This window comes from Aptenodytes patagonicus, chromosome 1 (genome assembly GCF_965638725.1).
Source record: "Aptenodytes patagonicus chromosome 1, bAptPat1.pri.cur, whole genome shotgun sequence".
Taxonomy (NCBI): domain Eukaryota; kingdom Metazoa; phylum Chordata; class Aves; order Sphenisciformes; family Spheniscidae; genus Aptenodytes; species Aptenodytes patagonicus.
Window position 1 is genome coordinate 65,690,849 of NC_134949.1, and position 18,542 is coordinate 65,709,390.

Genomic DNA, 18,542 nt, shown 5'->3' on the forward strand with positions numbered 1-18,542 from the left:
TGACTAAAGTTCGTTGGTGTAACTTTTCATTAAATGTAGGCAAGATCGTAGAGCTCTCTGTGAAAGCAAGTTTGGTTTGTTTTACAATCTCCTTAATAAATGACTGATTTTTACATTCCTCTTTCTTTCCTTGTGCTGTGTCCAGAGTTGAGACCTGTTCAAATGAAAATAGTGAGCTGCGTAAGAAGGTTGAAGTCCTGGAGAATACTAACAGGTAAGGTATGAAGGGAATAAAACAAAACTGTAGCATGATATTACAGTGAAAAGTGAAAATCTCGAAGTTAAGAGATCAATTGAAATGTGAACAATAGCTGTATCTGATGTGGTTAATGTCAAAGAAAGATGAGGAAGGCCAGTTATCGTGACTGCAGTGTGATGTAAAGCATGGAGGCTTTGATGTCAGGTCTTGAACTGTCTCCCTAGCCTGTGGTGTGCTTGAGAAACCTTTTAGCACTCTTCTTTGTGTTCTTCCACTGCCCAGGGAAACATAATTAGTGATACATAACAAACAAAAAAACCCTACAGCCCAACTCTCCAAATTGTCTTTATTTAGTGAAACACTCTTTTGACAGGAGACCTTGACCTGGAACATGACACTTCCAGAAATTACAGTGCTGAAGGTCAACAGTCATTATTAGTTCCTTCTGGTCTACTAGATGTCATTGCAATTATTGTGCACCCTTCTAACCATCTCACACCCCAGAATTTCCTTCATTTGGAGGGGGAAAATCAACTTCTTGTTTCTTCATTTCTGAAGAAACGGGTGACTGGGTGGCTTTCTCAAAGGACACATGGCAGAAGATGTTGAATAGCTGAGCTTTTAATTGGATGTTAGCTGAGAGTGGAGTGTCAGTCATGGTTTATGCTCAGTATGTTCTCTAATGATGGCAAATTCCAATGAGTATGTACTAGATAAGCCCACTGTTAACACCTTCTAGTTAGAGGCATTTGTAGTAATGGTTGAATATTACCACTGAACATGATGGTAGCACTGAAGTGTGGGAGGAGGCTGGGTTTTGAAGGTAAGACCCATGATCATGGAAAATGGCCCTAGAGCTTGTCTGGCAGCCAATGTATTGCTAATTGAGTAGCATGTGTTGTTTCTAATGTCCGGATCCAATCTTTAATTTCATGGAGCCAGACGCTGTAGCGCTGTAATTTGCTGGAGAGTGTCTCCCACACACTGCTCATGCATAAAGACATCTGCTGCTTGTTTGAAGAGAGCCAATCCATTTCTGTGCCTCTTGTATCTTCCTCCAGGATTTTACATAAAAGAACCAGGAATTGTTCTGTAGGTGTAGAGTAGGGTTTTCTCTCCCAGGATCTGTCCCAGGAGGTGCTGAAGCCAGGTGCTCTAAGGAAAAGTACAGCTGTGGATGAACCACTCAGGGACAACATGTTGTCAAGCCTAGAGTTGTTCTCCCCAGTTCAGCTAAATTTGGCCAGCTGTTTTCATCTCTTGAGTTGTTATGAATGCGGTCATGAGAACAGCTTTGTTGGTATTGTCCGTCCTTTTAGACAGGACCTTTAGCATCTTCTCTATTATTTGGTGATCTTAATTCTCTCATGCTAAATGCTCTAAAAATATTTAGCTAAGTGATATTATCTCCAAATCCTTCCTACTTTGGGCATGTGGGATGAGTTGCATTGTTTTCTTCCCTCTGCAGTAGCATCGATACTGATTTGTAATTTCCTGCAGAGAAGCAGATGTTCCTGACCCTCTGCACAGAAATTCTCGTAATTCATGGCAATGCTGTTTTGGCTATTTAGATACAAACTGTATCTAAAAATCTGTTAAGGCTTCAAATTGAAGTACTGAGAAATGTGTAAAAGTGCCTGCTTTCATCAAGCCTGAATTATGTAACTTACCACATTATGGGTTTTTTCACCTTAACCCCAAAGAGCCACTTTTCTTATTCAGTGTATAATTGTGCAACTATCTCATTCAGAGAATGGTTCCAGGCCCTTGTTTAATGTACATTATCCACTTCCTACAGTGAATTAAAAATGTCTGGTTTCCTCATTGGTATTTGCACAGAGCCTTGATGTGGCATCCAGAAACTGTTCAAATGTTTCAGAACCTGTCTTCACAGCATCCTGTAGCTGGTACTTCCATCTCCTATGTACAGTCAGGAATCAAAGTTCAAAGTGATTCAATGGAATCACCATTCAAAGTGATGGTCAAAATTATGCAGTGTCAGTTTATTCTTGAATGCCCAAATTTATAAGTTTAGGACTTTATTTCTCAAAGTCCTAGCACACAGTCATACACATGTGTATCTTATTTAATACACCCAAAGCAGAGCCCCAGTTGACTTTAGTTGCAACTTTGAGTGTTCAATGCAGTAAAAAATGAAGACGTCATTGAAAGTATTATCTAAAAGTAGATCTACAAATATTAGAAATTTTCTTTTGTTGTGAAAAATTTGTAAAAGTGGAAGAAAGATAACGGGAAAATAAGAGCTATGTTTACATGTAAAAATGCTCACGCACTCAAGTGTAGACGAAGACAAAGTTGTTTTTTTACCTTGTTGGAAAATTGGGCTGTAGCTGCTTACGTAAAAGTTCATGCACATGTATGTGCTGTCAGTCAGTATTATGTTTTTATAGTCTGGCTGGAGTTGAGAGGAACTCAAGGGCAATTTCCAAAACATACAACTATTGAACAGCAGAGTTTCCTTTCAGTATGTGCAATTAGTTTTTTAGAGCATGTTATTCTATATATAGAACACACTTGCACAGATACATACCTAAGACTTCAGGGAAACCCTGCTTGCATTTCAAAATCTGGCTCCAAACCATGGAAACATTAGAATTTCTTCTGGTAGAAATGTTCCTACATTATTCTCAGTAACATGAAAAAATTTAGAAGAATCTTCCCTGAGAGCCTGCCTTAGCCTGAAATTCTGGATCTGAAAAGATGTAGTGTAAAAGGTGCAAATGTGGTCAAAAAATTTGCATCCAGAAGCATCTCCCTTGACATTCATGCATCTTAAAAGGCAAGGCAGGAGGTTGGGGATCAAGATGCAGGGGAGTTTTTAATTCTCATTACTCTGAGTGGGTGACTGCAGCATTTTTGGCATCTTTAGTATTAGAACACTAGCATATGTTTCCTCTCCTAATTTATGTGACAAAGTCCCTTAAAAGAAACCCATCCAAGTTCCTTTCCAGGCAGTTTTCTCAAAACTAAGGAAGCACATTATTACATGCCTGTCTGTTATGTCTTGTAGCCACAAGTGAGCCAGGCTCTCGCTGGTTTGAGTAGCATCTGAACATGTGGGGCACTGCTGTCTTAGAAAGCAAAGGATGTGAGAAGAAGCTGGCACCAAGAGTTGAACTGACTCGTCCCAGTCAGCAAGAGGGCTTGATCCACTCAAGTTTTGGCACTGGGACTGAAGGCAGAAACTGCCAATGATCTAGGGGGTTGAATACGGTCTCTGACACCAGTGTTGTCTAGCTGGGAGCCATGGCTATTTGGGCTTAAAGACAGTATTGAAACATCTGGTACTGTGTATGACATATGAGAAGTACTTTTGCTTTTCATTTCTGTTGAGTCTGTATTTATAAATATATTGATGATCACTTTTCCTGGAGAAATGATAGACTTGGGATCCAATTAGCATATGGTTGAGAGTGTCACACGTGGACAATGCATGCAAGTAGCTGCTAGAGTTGCTCCCGTGGAGTAATGACTAGCAAATTGTGTAGGTCTCCACTCTGACAGGCACCTTAAAGGCAATGGCTTTCTAAATACAATTGGGATGTTCTTCCATTTCTCATGCTCCTGCTCAAGCTATTGTTACAACTCCCAGTCATCTAAAGATCAAGTTGCCTATCAGTCTGACCCACCAAGGGTTTATCAGCATCAAAGCTGCCAGACTTCACTGATTTGCTTGGCTGTTCCTTTATTTGAGGCTGATAAAGTCATTTTACCAAGTCATTTTCAAGGAGCAAAGGATCTGGACTTAAGTTGCAATGAGATATCTTGCACTTCATTTCAGACCACTCTTATAATAATTGACAAAGTGTGGCAGCCCTGAAGTGACTCCTTGTTTTCAAAGCAGCAGGACAGTGTTCTTTATGCTGAAACATCTTTGATGAAAAATTGCTGGATTTTTTTCTTTGTAATTCAAGTGAGGAAAAAATGTGGATTTTTTTTCTGCTTTGAGGTATTCTGGTCTTTCAGTGAAAACCTTACTTTGGGATTTGCTCTTTTTCCTACAAATAGGACAGGCAGAGAAGGAATCTGTGTGTAGAGTTGGAAGACAGAATGATTTTTCTCTCTCCTTATCAAAATTAGGTTTTGTTCCTCACAAAGCAGATAAATTCTCTGACAAATCTTGATCAAAATAAACAGTGTTTGGTGTCCCCTAGAAGCTATCTTTTGTTTAAATCGATGTTGGATTTTAAACGTAAACACTGAATTGAGGAAGCCTCCCAGGTGGCTAGGTCCTGGAGTGACAAATTTTCTCTCCTTAATCAAAGTGTCATGGGAAGCAGAGGGAAAGCCTTGACTTGTTCCTTACTTTGGTAGTGAAAGGGGCTCTTCTGAAGATGAATACGTGAATGTGCACACAAAAACAAGACATCACAGGCAGAGTGAATTTGCTGGCAGTGTGTGGAAGGGAAAGCAGGAGTCTTCAGTCACTTTACAGCTTTCCTATGAGGTGCTTCCATTGGCAGAGAAAAGCGTGAAGGCACGTTCGCACCTCCTACGGAGGTGACCCTCTAATTGAGTATCACTGGGAAATGTGTCAGACACAGTGAAAATAATTCCTGTGGGTACAAACCCCCTTATGCATGCTGCCTTGGGATTGCTTTTTCTCCTGTTAGGACTTAGCCATAGGCAGTGTGTTTCATTAAAAGCATTCGTGGCCTTCCTGCTGCTATTTAGAGGGAGCATCTTCATTTAACCTAAGTTCCTGTTCTATAGAGCAGAGAGCTGCTCCTTTTCCCTCTCTTAGTCCAGATCATCCCTGCAGCCGTCCAGTAACAATGAAGGCAGCTTTTGCATGGCAAAGGAGATCTTTTGACCTTGGAATCCAGTCTTCCACCATTCCAGATTAAAATAGAGAATAAAAGCACCAAGGAGTGCCCCATTTTGGCAATGGCAGGGTAAACTGCTATCATCTCTGAACAGACAAACTTGTTTCTTGCTCTTGCCGTGGCCCTTGCTCTTAGTTTGAAAATGCACCTGTAGCCTGTCAGCTCCCAACACTGAGTCCTTGTCTGCTGAGAAGGCGGCAGTAGCTCTACTCAAACAGATAAATGACTTGGGGGAGAAAGACATTTTATATGAAGGTAGTTGGTAAATAAGGTGGGTGATGAATCTTCCTCTTTGTATAGGAGACCTCCAAATACCTGCCTAATTATACTTTCCAAAAAGAGAGCTTTTTGGAATCAGCTCTCTGGGCCCACTCTGCCCAGCAGGTTTTTTAAATTGGACACAAAAAGGCAGACATGAGCAAAATGAGGAGAATTGCCTCTTCTCTGTTGATTTCCTCACCAGCCATTAGCTGTTTTCTCACCAACGCCTCCGCAAAAAGTGGCAAGAGTGATCAGCATTTCAAGGCTGCTGCTGCTGCTGCCAGCCCCCGAGCTGGGGAGGAGGAGAGCTCCTTCCCCCTCGCACCACAGAGCTGTTGTGTGTCGAGCCCAGTGACTCAGGCCTGAAACGGGGGGAAAATTTAGTCTCCTGTAATAGCACAGAAATTGCAGGGTTAAAAAGGCATTGCTGTATAGCGTAGCTGGTGGCATATGGTGGGAATACTGTATGCGGCACGTTTTGTGCCAGAAAATTATATATACCGCGTACGCAAGTCTTTGTGAACCCTACACCATGTAGTGGATGGGAAGAGGAATTGGGGAAAGATGCAGAAGGGAGCAGGGAATTAGGATGGTCTCATTTACGTGATGGACAGTGTTTTCATCTCTTAATTTGCCTGTGGTCTCTCTAATAGTGAATAAAGGACTGAATTAGACAAATCACTTTCTTTTTTTTTAAATACTGAGTTGCAGAATAAACCATGCTCTCAAGAGCATGCAAGACATCCTTCCTTAATAAGTTGAGAAGGATCTGCTGGCCCAGATAAATGTGCTGTGAGCATGCCTTGTGCTCATTTCAGAATGCATTCCTGAAGTCCTTGAATTCATTAAACCCTAATTAGCAATGAGCATTGATGATTAAAAAAATCTATAATAATAGGCAGACAAGTGTATATTGAGCTGTGAAGGCACCTCTGGGTCTGTCCTACAATTAGCTTTTAGCCAGTTTGATCTTAAAATAATCCTTCTATTTTCTCTGACATCCTAACCTTGCCTTTTGCTTTAGCATTTGACGTCACAGCCTCCAAAGCTGTTGCCTAGAGTTTTGTAGCGGTTACCCTCCACAATAGGTTGTGAGACTTACAGGAGAAATGAAAAGTAAAATTGGAAACAAACAGCAAAGTTAACATCCTGATGCAAAATTGTACTCTATTTGACTGTGTCGAGGGCAAGTATTTGGATTACTCCTTGTCCATTAAAAAGCTTTAATGAAAACAAAATTAAAACTGCTGTGAAAACCCTAAATCATTCTATCTTTGAGATAATTTCCCATGTAAATCACTAGTATCCTAACTGTAGTAATTGGTGATTATACAGCAAAAGAAAAACAGCCAGAAAGACAGAATACCTTCGCGGTCTGGGACTGTTGACTCCAACCAGAACAGAATTGCCATCGTGGTTGGGACTTCGTCGTGGCTGGGACCTCTGAAAGACACAGTCAGAGTAGCCACTTCAAGGATCTGTGATTTTTGTCAACTCCTGGAGGATTTAGCAAATAGTAGTAAAGTGCTTTATTTAATAAATGAATTTATGAGAAATGAAGTCTGTGCCGATATCTAGCTTTAAGACCTTCTCTTTGAAAATGGTCCAGTATGTGGTCCAAACCACTGTACAGCAGGTTTTCAGAAAAAGGAGGTAGCTGTGTACTTCTACCACCAATTAAAGCAGTTACAAACTTACTTCTGCACCTTTTCACATAATGGTGAAACTCCTGCTGAATTCATGACACAGAACCAGGTTGTATAGGCATCTAGGCACTTCCACCTAGAGCAGTTTCAGTTGTTTGTACACTTACCAGAATTGTTTCTTGTAGAAACACTGAAAGTACAGTTTTTATTTATAAGAGCCTTCTGAAAGTGCTGAAGAAGTAATTGTTCGGGGACATCAGTTGAGGGAAAGCCAAAAAATCTTTTTGAAAGGTCCAGTACTAATACATGTAAAAATCTTGTAAAACTAAAAACACTCCTTGCTACTGACTTCAAGGGGAGGACTTTAATGATCTGTACCTTGTCATAAATGCTGTATTATTGCCAGGTGTGGAATTTGAAGCAAAAACCTGTTTAACCAGCAGGTATATCAGTGCATTTGATGCTTGTCTGTTGTCTTTGCTTTCCAGAACACTTCTGCAGCAGTTGCAGAGACTCCAAGCCATGGTTGCTGGGAAAGTGTCCCGTTCGTGTAAGGCAGCTAGCACACAGACAGGGACCTGTCTTATGGTGAGTGTCCCTAAAGCTGGGAATTGTAGGGGAATGAGAATCCCTTTCCACTGCTCAAAGGCACATCCCTCATTCTGCGAAGCCCCTCACTTGCAAATTCTCAGCTTGGGAAACTTCTCTTCAAAATTTGACAATGAATTTTGAGGTAGGTGAGACTCCTGGCTGATGAAGATTAATGGTTGTGGGAGGGCATTAAATTCTGGAGGAGACTGGGCCCGTGCTTTTGATGGGATGCTGCAGTGATGAAAGAAGGAGCACTGCTCCTCTGAGTAACCTGTTTTACTATTTCCTACAATATTGTATGTGAGAAATGGTGTCTAGAGTTGTAAAATGAAAACGAGGGTGACCTTTGCCCGGTTCTTTTGATACCAGTAAAAATAAACTTGCTCATCCAAATAAAAATATGACTAAGGCTGTAAATCTACCTCTGGCCTATTTCAGTAATAGTAGTCAGGATAAGAAAAGGATTAGAATGAAACTTTTCCTTTTTCCCTCCTTACACTCAGCCAGTAAGTTCCCTTTATACTAGTGCTATAAATAGATGGAAATGATTTTCAAGGCCTAAGTTGTTCTCCTAGTCTGCCAGTCTCTCTGTCACTTCAAAGCAAGACTGGGGCCAGCAGCAGAAATAACCTTGGAAATTCCCGACAGCATCTGTAAAACACACATGGTGGTTGTGTCTGCTTTTCAACTTTGGGAGTAAATAAGGCTACAGGCCAAAATGGTGGCAGACATTGAAAACAAACTCCAGCGTTGAAATCTGCCCTTTAAAACACTGAATTGTTATTGTATATGTGCCTTTGCTAAGACACACTGTATGTAGTGATGAAAATACTTTGAAAAAGTATCAGATCTGCTTTGTGTTGATTCTTAGTTTTGACGGGCACCTATGGGCCAAGAGCTAGTGCACTTACCTCTTCTGCATCCTCCCTTTGCCAGATGGTGGTGCTGTGCTTTGCAGTAGTTTTTGGCAGCTTCTCTCAGAGCTATGGGCCATATCCTTCTGCTACAAAGATGGTGTTGCCCAGGCAGCATTCCTCACCAGAGTCCTACACAGATTCCATTGGTAAGTGACAACTATCCCAGTCTTGCTCCCTGCTTGGTTGTGCTTCGGCACTTGTTCTCCACCCCCATCCCTAACCCCCTCCTCAAGCACCTCTTGCTTTTCTGCTCCTTAGCAGACCATTCCTTGATATACCTGTGTCTTTCAAAGGATAGCTTGGCAAGCTGTTCTGATGGCAGAAGACTTCATAGACATGGGCAAAGCCTTTCCCCACTTGGCTTGGTACTTCTGTTTAAAGCAGTTTTGTTTCTGTTTGTGGAACTAAAGCTAGTGGTCTGTAAAAGGTAGCAGGATTTCTACTCGGTAGCAAATGTTCATACTGTTAAAATGTGCAACTGATACCAGCTGGTGTGTCCTTTGCCGGTATCAACAAAGAGTCCAAGGACTGAGTGGGAAGCATAGTATTATATACCCGTAATGAACCAGTTGCTTTCAATGTATATTATCAAAGTGATTGTTTCATTTTGTTCTTGTTTTGTGAATAATTCAGAGCTTTTTGATCCCTACCTGGACCATTGCTGTGGTATCTTTCCTCAGCTATCAAATTATCAGTTCAATCACGATGAAAAGAAAAGACCTTTGCAGCTTTAGTTCTGCTCTGACAGTTTCCACTTCCTGAAATGACCTGGGCTGTTCTCCAAGCTGCCTATTTCTCATCTCTTTTTGCCTTGTCTTTGTATGCAGTGAGGTCAAGGAGTCTGCTAATTTATGAAGAGCCTCACCAACTGGAGGAGTCGTCAAGCCCGATCTCCTTTGCAGATCACAATGACAGGCAAGCAGACACCTCCAAGTACACAGCGCTGTCACTGGAAGCCATGCCAGGGACACAGCAGGATGATATCATGCAGTTCACAATAGCCAACGAGACGAGGCTAGAGAAATCGGTGCTGCTGGGCCTGCAGCAGCACAGGTGAGTGCAGGGTGGGCTGCTTGTCATACGGCTGTTCAGCGTCACTGTCATTTGTGCCTGGAGGCCCAGGAGTAAGACTAGGGGCTCAGCTGTGCTGGGCACTGTGAAACACGAAGTAAGAGTTTGGTCTCTATCTGGAGAGCTTATAGGCAAAGTTATTGTTACTCTGGAGAAGTGGTTGCAATAATATTGTAGTAACACAGCTACCAAACTCAGTGCTTCTGCCAGAAACCTAACCCCTGTAAGCCTGTTAGTTGTGGCTACCCACTTCTTTAAGCGCTTACTTCTGTGTCTCCTAAAGGAATAAGCTTTTGCCAGTTGGGTGGAAGTGTGAGGCTGTGACTCACTGGGCTTTCTATGAGGTTAGGGTGTGAAGAGCTGGAGCTTCTTGCAGCAGTGATCTTACTAAAGCATTGCTGTGGAAAGTTTGCAGGACTCAGTCCTAGGAGACAGACCTGTAAAGTTATCTGAACTACTTAACACAGAGCTCCTTCATAGTAATTTTTTTTTTTTCAGCATAAATGTAAGTTTTTGGGGCCTTTGCAAAGAGAGAGATTCACTGGTTTAAATATGTATGTGCAGTTTTCTTTCCACTCTACCTTTTCTTGTCCTGCCACTGTCCTGTTGGCCCAGGTCTCGTTCTCTGCTAACAAGCAGTAGCAAGCACACCAAACAGTGAAGAGAGGGATTTTGTTTGGAAGCATGCCATCCTGAGGGCTAGGGTGAGCCATATCAACCCAAGCATGCCTTCTGAGCACTTGTGTCAAAGTTATATCTAGAGCCAAAGAGATGACTAATTCAGTGTGTTACCGTACTCCAGCTGACAAGTACCTGGTAAATACTGAGTGCCTTTTTAGCATTAGCCAATTCAAGCAGGATATGCGCTTTTAAAAATGACTATTAGCGTTAACCTTTGTTGTTTTGGTTTTTTTGTTCCCTGCAGAGTCAACTCCGAACTAGAAGGAAATGAAACACTGAAGATAATTGAAATAGATAGAAGAGTCAATGCCACCTCTTAAAAATAAAAAAGGCCTTTTTTCTTGGCTTCCCTCCTTCCCACATATTTTCAACCAAAGTCCCCCTGACTTGTCATCCTCAGTGAACCAAAGCACAAAAGAGAGGGAGTTCAACTTCTGCATTGACTGGTGAGGCTGTGACTGCAGATAGGATCTCTTGTCTCTGTAACTCCCTTCCTCACTTCACACATAGTTCCTGCCTTTGCTTTTATTCCTTTCCTGTCTGATACTGCAAGGGCAGGACTGAATTATGATGGCAGATGATGCCAGCAGTGTGTCGGTGACTGGTGGGTGTATGTGCGTGCATGCACACATCCTAATCTGAGCACAAAGACGTTCTGTAGAAGAGTGGAATATGCAAAACTGATGGGGGCATGTGGGTGATAGGTTTCTTGGGAGAGGGAATTGAGAGAAAGAGGAGATGTAGCATAATACTGCTCAGAATCTAGCCACAGCTCTGTGCCTACTGGTCTACAGCACTTGAGCCTTTTGGGGGGATTGAGAAGCACGTTGTGTAGTCTGCTTCTGAAGGGACAAGAATGGGCCCTGATACTGTTGAGTTAACAGCACAGGCAGGAGAGGGGTGGGCAATGATGCTGCTGAATTGTCCTCCCCTAGCTCTTTCTCTCTTCTCCCTTCCAGCCCCTTTATCATTTAGTGGGGTAGGTTTCTCTCTGGGTTGAAAGCAGTCCTAGTAGGCTTCCCTACTGCTTCCACCCTTGTGGAATTCAAGCAAAGATCAGTCTCTGTCTTGTCACACTTTGTCTGTGTGGGAGAATTACACTAGTTTAACTAAATCTGTTGAGAAAGCAGGTTTTGTTAAATTTATGCAATGTTTTGGGTGGATGTCCTTTAGTCTGCTTAAGGCTAATCTGTTTAGCTTAAATCAGTTCCTTCCCAATAAACTAAATCAGTGTAAGGCTTTTAAACCAGAAGTGCCTCCTGCGAGGACCATATGGATTTAATTTATTGGCTTCTAGATGCATTGATGGAATTTCTTATGTAGACCCGGTCTCAGATTGTCCTGTGTTTTCCTTTCCTTGCCATCTTCCTGTTACTGTTGTAAATAGTATTTATTAGCTTTGCAAAATTTCGTTCAAGCAGTCGCAATGAAGAGAATTGAGCTTCCCTAACCTTGCAAGTGGTCTGGGCAGACTCTGAAATCGGACATACAAATATCACTGAACACCCATTCCTTCCCCCACAAACTTGAATTGCCCTAAAATAAAGCCATGGGTCTTATCTTCCTCTTGCCTCCTTTTCCAGAGATGTGATCTTAGACCAACTGCTTAGCGGAAAAGATAAGGGGTATAGGTAGCCCCAACTAGGCACACTTCAGGCCTGGAGGTGGTAGATGCTGTATTAATGTATGGCAAGACAGCTCCTGACCTGAGGAATGAAGTATGTAGGCAGCAGACAAGGCAAAAGAGGGATGAGATGGGCACATAGGCAGGTGAAGCGACTGGCCCAAGTTCAGTGGAAAAGCCAAGAGCAGTATTCAGGTCTGATCCTGGTCCAGTGCTCTTTTCCCTCCTTGTCCCATGTAGCTGTTGCCTTTAAGGGTTTTCCGTCTCTCGGTACCCTGGTCACGCCTTTGCCTGAGCTGTGCTTCTTGCAATTTGTCCTTGGAGTGGCACAGTCGAACCTACCCCAGGATTTGAGCAGGGGCTTGTCTGGTTACTACAGAAGGGCACTCAGACTCCATTGAGGATGGATTTAATGTGAAAAATCCTGATTCAGCAGGCTAGCATATAGCTACTTTACCGTTTACCAGAATAAGTCAATTTAAAAAAAGAATAAACAATTTTGAAGCTCTCTTTTCTTTTTTTTCTAATGATAAATAAGGGAAAAACTAATGTAGCCTTACAAGTAATTTTTTACCATGTACAGCAGATATTTCCTGCAAGTATTCTATTTTGTAAAATACTGGATTTGTATTTTATTACAGCAGCTGCCACACCAGCTCCTTTCTTGTTCTTCATTCTCCTTAGACTTTCTTCCTTTGATATCCTATTTTGCCACCCTCAGGCCTGACTCAAAACTCTGTGAAATTAATGGAAAGAATTTGGTTACAGCAGGCTGTGGATCAGTCCCCACTGTGCCATTTTAAGAAGGTGTTTCACATTAGTGACAGTGAAACATGTACCTGAGTCCATGAAGTTGTAATGAGTTTTGGTGTACAGACATGCTTTCTAGGTAATGCCCTATTCTTCTATGCAAGTGCCTTTTTATTATTTCACCTGTGGTGGCAATGAGAGGAGGAATGCCGTTGTAGTCTATTTGGCAAGTGTTCCCTTCTTCTTGGCATGGGTCAGTCTCCTCCCTAAAGCCTCTTGCCCTTCACGGTGATCCTGCTGTGTCCTCTGCATCATTCCAGTATCCACCAGTGACTTTTGTATGGTTTTTTTTGAGCAATGATTTAAGGCTTCACGTGAATAATGAACACTGGTGGGTGCCCCTGAGGGTGCCACAAGGGATGGCTGCATTGCTTAGCCACATGAGGTCACCAAAGTGACAGGAGAAGGCTGGGACTGACCCTTCCACTACCATATGGCTGGTCAGCGTAAGTGGGCAAGGCCATAGCTTAGAAAATTCCTTAAGTGGTCTTTTTTTTCAGAGCACCCATGGTTTGCCACCTCTGAGGGCAACTGTATGGTTAAGTCTTCTGCAAAAGAGGCCCCAGGCTGTTGAGCACAACACTGCTCTTACTAGTCTTGCAGTTCACACTGTGCATAAGTAGGAGGCCGCTCCGCCTGCGCTCATGCCCATTATCAGTTAAATGCATCACCTGCCGTTGCAGATACAGCTGACTTCACTGTATTAAAACCAAAGTTGAATTATTTCTCGATACTTAAAGGACAGATAATTTTGCAAAACCCAAACAACCCCCCTTCTCCGAAACCTACTGCACTAGTCACCATAAAGCTTTGCCATTTTGTTTGCTTAATTTGGGCATGTCAGTTCAAATCTGATTGGGAGATAGTCATGTTTTCATCTGGAGCATTTTAAACTGGCCATGGTTTGGGTCAGGCCTCTGAACTGAATCATCCAAGCCAGTATGGGCAATACCAATTTTCTTGTAACTGTTTGATATTCTATTGCTATAATCTTAATTTGTGTAATCTTATAAATTATTTTTAGGTACTCTTTTGGGGAATCTCTTGACCTAGCACACACATTGCTTGGGGTTTTATTATATTAAATATTACTTCTTTATAATAAGGAAAACCTTTGCTTTACTTTGGTATGTTTGTGATCATTTTTCTTCAGGGGCCTTAATAGAAGAGGTTTCTCTGCTAGATACTAGGGGCCAAAGAATCTCCTGTCATCACCTACCCACAGGCTGTTATGCGACAAGGACCTCACTATCTCCAGAGGTAGTTTATGCCCGGGTTACGTACCTGGCAGGGGGACAGAGGAGGCAGGACACGTGCAGTTGCACTGCCAGCCTCAGCAGTCCAGGGGTGAGCCAAGTGTGAATGTTGATGCACTGCAGACCACGTGGAGAGGCAGCTGTATGTGCTCTGCGTTAAGGGCATAGGGAAGGAGTAGTAAGGCATATTCAGGGAGGATGCCAGTATAAGTGCTTTTAATTAGCTCGGCTATATTACTTGAGGTCTTAGCCTTCTGCCAGTATACTTTTACCAGTGATCAGTGACTTGGTGCTGTAGAATAATGTGTGTGTATGGACAGGGTAGGCAAAGAACTTACGTGCTACTTAATTTCCATTTCCACTAGAGGACTTAAGTGATCCTTAGAGTCTTCAGCTGTAACATTATGCTGCTTGTCAGCACCATTTTACACACGCTAGCAAACTTACCTTTTGGCCCATAGCTTTAAAGCCTGTCTAGATCTGTCGGGTCTTTGCTTCTAGGGAGGTAAGCTATGAAGGAATGTAGGGCATTATTTTTATATATATATATATTTAAAAAGTATCAAGCACAGGGCATGTGACAGTTCTAACCTTGTTACCAGTGTGTAGATAATGTTGGGTTTTTTTTTCCCAGGCTATTTATAGTTCTTTGCTGCATTTCTCTTATTTCATCCATACCATTCAATATTTTTCAGCAGCACAGACTAATAATGGATTAGACTGAGGTTCTTAGGCCAGATCCCAGCTGATACAACGCAGCACGCTTCTCACTTACCGCTTTTGGAGGCTGCAGGTCTGATTTATACTGGGAGGGGACCTCTTCCATATCTCTCTGTGTAACAATGTGTCTCAATGTATTCTTGATTTTTGTAATGTAGAGCTGAAAATGAATATAAAAACTTTTCTTCTTTGGTTTTTTTCCTTGCTAAAAAAACCAACCCACCTCTCCACTCCCATCCCCCCAAACTATCAGCGCTGAATTCTGTCTAGACGCATTTAGGATGTAGGTCAAGTAAATGAATGATACTAATTGCTACGTTGGGAGGGATTTCCACTGAGTATTTGGGCTCTAGATTCTAGCTAATGCCAAGAGGCCACTGTACAAAACCCACGCAGCGAAGAACAGAAGTATATGGAGTATTTTTATACTCTTGGTGACTAAAATATTTCTTTCTCAAGTCACTAATTAGAAAAGGAACATTTTGTATTCTGAAGGTGAAATGGTAGGTCAGTACTTTGTAACTACAAAAGTTATACTCGCCTATATAAGTAGTGTAGTGCTATGATGTGTTGCTGCTTTGCGCGTAGTGTTAAGGATGAACAACTTTGGGGTTGCAAAGATGAATGAACTGGCTTACGTGTAAAGGTCTTTACAAATAAAATGTAAGGATTCAATCAGTGGGCCAGGATATTGTCGCTTTCTCACGGCCAATAAAATGACAGAGGGCATTCAGGGATATGTTGAGGGTGTGATCTCAGTTACTACTGCATTGCTTAGGTGATCAGCATCCATTGGAGACTCCAGGATTGAGAGGGAAATTGCCATTTGTTTTTGTGGTTTTCATGTCAGGCCTTTTTCCGCTTGCCAATGTATATACCTGAATTGACTTCCTACATAGAAAAGAGTGCACCTCGCAGGAAACTCTCATTTGTGATGCTGAAATGGAGTTTCAATATTCTTTATTACCAGTAGTCTCTTCTCTGCCCTAAAGCCCATCTCCGTACTCTTGCTTTAAGAGTTGGAACTGAAAAAGTGAGAACAAAACATTGGAAAGCTGGATTTGTAGACCTGTCTTACAGAAAAGACGAAAGAAGTGGCCAATGAGGGGACTCCTGACATCACAGGGAAACTTCCTTGTTCTTGATTCCATAAATCAGCAATGATAGTATTTTTCATTAGTTCCCCCCTTGTTTTAGCTTTACTCTTCCCCTTGCTCTTTAATACTCTGCAGTCCTGTTTATGCGTATCTGACCTGTATGGTATATGCCATTTTTCCTTCCAACCAGCAGGTAAAAATCGTTTTGAACCTTAGCAGCCCATAATTAAGGGAGTGGAAGGGAGAGAGGGGGAAGCAGAGGCAAGTAATCAATTTCTTTGAACAGAACTCTGCTCGTATCTGACTTTGCCATATCAGATTTTAATTCAACGGTGCTGATGTAACGGCGTCTTGCTTTCTTCATTTGTACAGTTAGCAAGAACGAGCGCGAGCGTGTGTGTCTGTGCACGTGTGCATGGTGAGCAATTAAAAAAAAAAGTGGCGTTGTTTTTTTAATGTAGTAAGCATCGCTAAATAAAGGCATCTACCTGAACACACAGGGCACATTCCACTTGGTGCAACAGAAAGTCCAGGCATTTCTCTCTGAAACCCGTTCACATTCCACATCACCGAGCACTCGTAAAACTGTAGTGTGAATTGCTGTCTGAAGTCTGTCCTATCAGCAATTTTCAACTGAAAGTTGTTGCACTGTGTCATTTGTGTGTATGCATAAATTGTCTGGCCTTTCTGTAGGACAGCTCTGGCTTGGTACAAAAAAATAATTAATTTAGGCTTTATTGTATCTTTGGGTGTCATTTTTGTTCTGCAGAATTATGGCGTTGAATGCTTTTTTTTTTTTTTAAATGGTGTAAGTTAGCCTTAAAAAGTGGCCCCTGGGAGCTGACAGCTCAAGGAACGCAATTTGTTAAGCTGGTCTTCTGGGAGAGGACCTAAAGATCCCCCCCCTTCCCTGGGAGCGCTACTGCCCTAACCGCCCCAGGGACGCAGTAAGATGCCAGCGAGGGGAAGCAGTTTGCTCTCATAAGGCCGGGGACATCACAGTTTCCCTGAGATTCGCTGGGCCTTCCAAGGGTAAATTACCTGGTGTTACCCTCCTGAAGAGAAATACATATCCAGGGCTAAAGCTGTTGCCTTGGGCCGTGCAAAACAATACCTAGTGACTCTGAGTCACTCTGCGTGTGACACCCCTAAGGCGTTTCAGCTCATCTTTCCCTTTCCCTCTGTTCATGTGGATGCAGTATGGGTTTGTGCAAACATTTAAAACTACCTAAGATGAAAAGGACGGTGATACTAGTGCAAAAGCACACCCCCTAAACTCCTTGGTAAACCGCATTGGAGCCTCTTCTGACTGCAGATATCTCTGTTCTCTTGCCATAAGTCTGTTTAACTCTGTGTATGTGTATTCAATGGCCTCTATTTTTGTACAAGCGCTGTCATCTGGATACGGTCCCACCTGATTGTTCATGCTGCAAACATGTCCATTGGGTGGAAAGAAATTGCTGTTTTTCCTTTTTAAATTGTCTGCTTGATTCTACAAGAGAACAGACTACCTGCTTTTGTAGCCTAAACATGTATGTAGCTTTTCATTTCTTGCAAATAAATATTTTCTGTAGAAAAAGCAAGTACAACTTGTTTGCTTTCCTGACGGTTGGAAAAGATCTGATCCTTTGGCTTTCCCAAGTGCGGCACTGCATGCAATGTGTCCGTCTTCAACATGGCAGAACCCCAGTAATTCAGCACGTTGCCAGACAGAGAGGGTTAAAAGCAACGGTGTGGGTTTTTACTGAAGCTGGCTGCCCCCCCCCCACTTTTTTTTTTTTTGGAGATTAGCGGAGAATTATATCTGTCAATAACGGGTGGAAATTAGGCGAAGGCTGATGGCATTTAATAATGATAATGGCACTTGAGTGCAACTATGCGATACGGCCCCGTTAATATTAAATTCTCTCTAAAGAAAAGCGGGATCCAGGAAGGCTGATGCTTAGGGGGGCACTAGCTTCAGCCTAGTGATACCAGTCTGCTAGAGCGTGCTGGGGCTTGATTCGTGTGGGCCAAATAGCCCTCTGGAAGGTAAGGCCTTTCCCTGCACTGACTTTACACTGGGCAACTAATTGCTTAAACTGGACTCTTAAATAAGAGCTCTTTCTGCTTTGGCTTTTAGGGGTTGGGTCCTTTGCTGGCCTCAGCTCCTTCCCTTACCCTGACTTAACCCTGAGATAGCTCAGGAGCTTTCTCTAGCAATTCAGAAGCTGCTATTTTGCCTGTGTGAACAGTCGAAATTATGCCCCGCAGCCCAGAAGCAGCATCCAGCCAGGGGACAGAGTTGACCTTTGCTACTTTGCGTAGACATGGAAAAGAAAATACCTCATTTCTTCCAGTTTGGGGACTCTGTGGCTTTGCTGGCCATCCAGAGAACTTGGCCTAGTGCAGATGTGAAAATTACCGTGTGCAGAGCCGGCTTCACAAATGGTATAGTCATTTGTATTACGCCAGTTTTCTACCAGGAAAGGGACCTCGTATGAGAGTACCATGCATCCATATAATAGCAACCAAGAGCTTATCCTCTGCAGGAAATGCTAGCGATGGAAGTAATAGTTCCAGCTCTGCTGAACTGAAAATGGGAGCATGACAGATGGCTTTGGTGCCTCCTTTTCAAGGCCTCTTAAAGAAGGCTGTTTTAGGGGTTGGGAAAGGAAGCGTACCATGAAAATCAGAACACCCTGAAATTTGTGGCTGATGCGGATTTTCAGAAATGCTTTGGTTTTGGGCTAAAGAGGTTAAAGTAGCAAAAGAAATTGGCAGTGAAGGGGAAGAAAAAAACCCCAGCTCTTCTCTCCTAAGCTCTACCCTGGTGCTTTTTG

General features: G+C 42.5%; 1 protein-coding gene across 2 annotated transcripts in view; it reads left to right on the forward strand.

Moving 5' to 3' along the window:
* CREB3L2 (cAMP responsive element binding protein 3 like 2) overlaps positions 1–17,303 on the forward strand; it is an 85,080-nt gene extending 67,777 nt beyond the window's left edge. For both annotated transcript variants that reach the window (XM_076340304.1, XM_076340313.1), the window contains exons 8-12: positions 146–214; positions 7,442–7,541; positions 8,481–8,607; positions 9,289–9,514; positions 10,458–17,303. In XM_076340304.1, the coding sequence (XP_076196419.1) occupies positions 146–214; positions 7,442–7,541; positions 8,481–8,607; positions 9,289–9,514; positions 10,458–10,533 (598 nt within the window). In that variant the 3' untranslated portion in view covers positions 10,534–17,303. The remainder of the gene's footprint in view (positions 1–145; positions 215–7,441; positions 7,542–8,480; positions 8,608–9,288; positions 9,515–10,457) is intronic.
* The last annotated feature ends 1,239 nt before the right edge of the window (positions 17,304–18,542 follow it).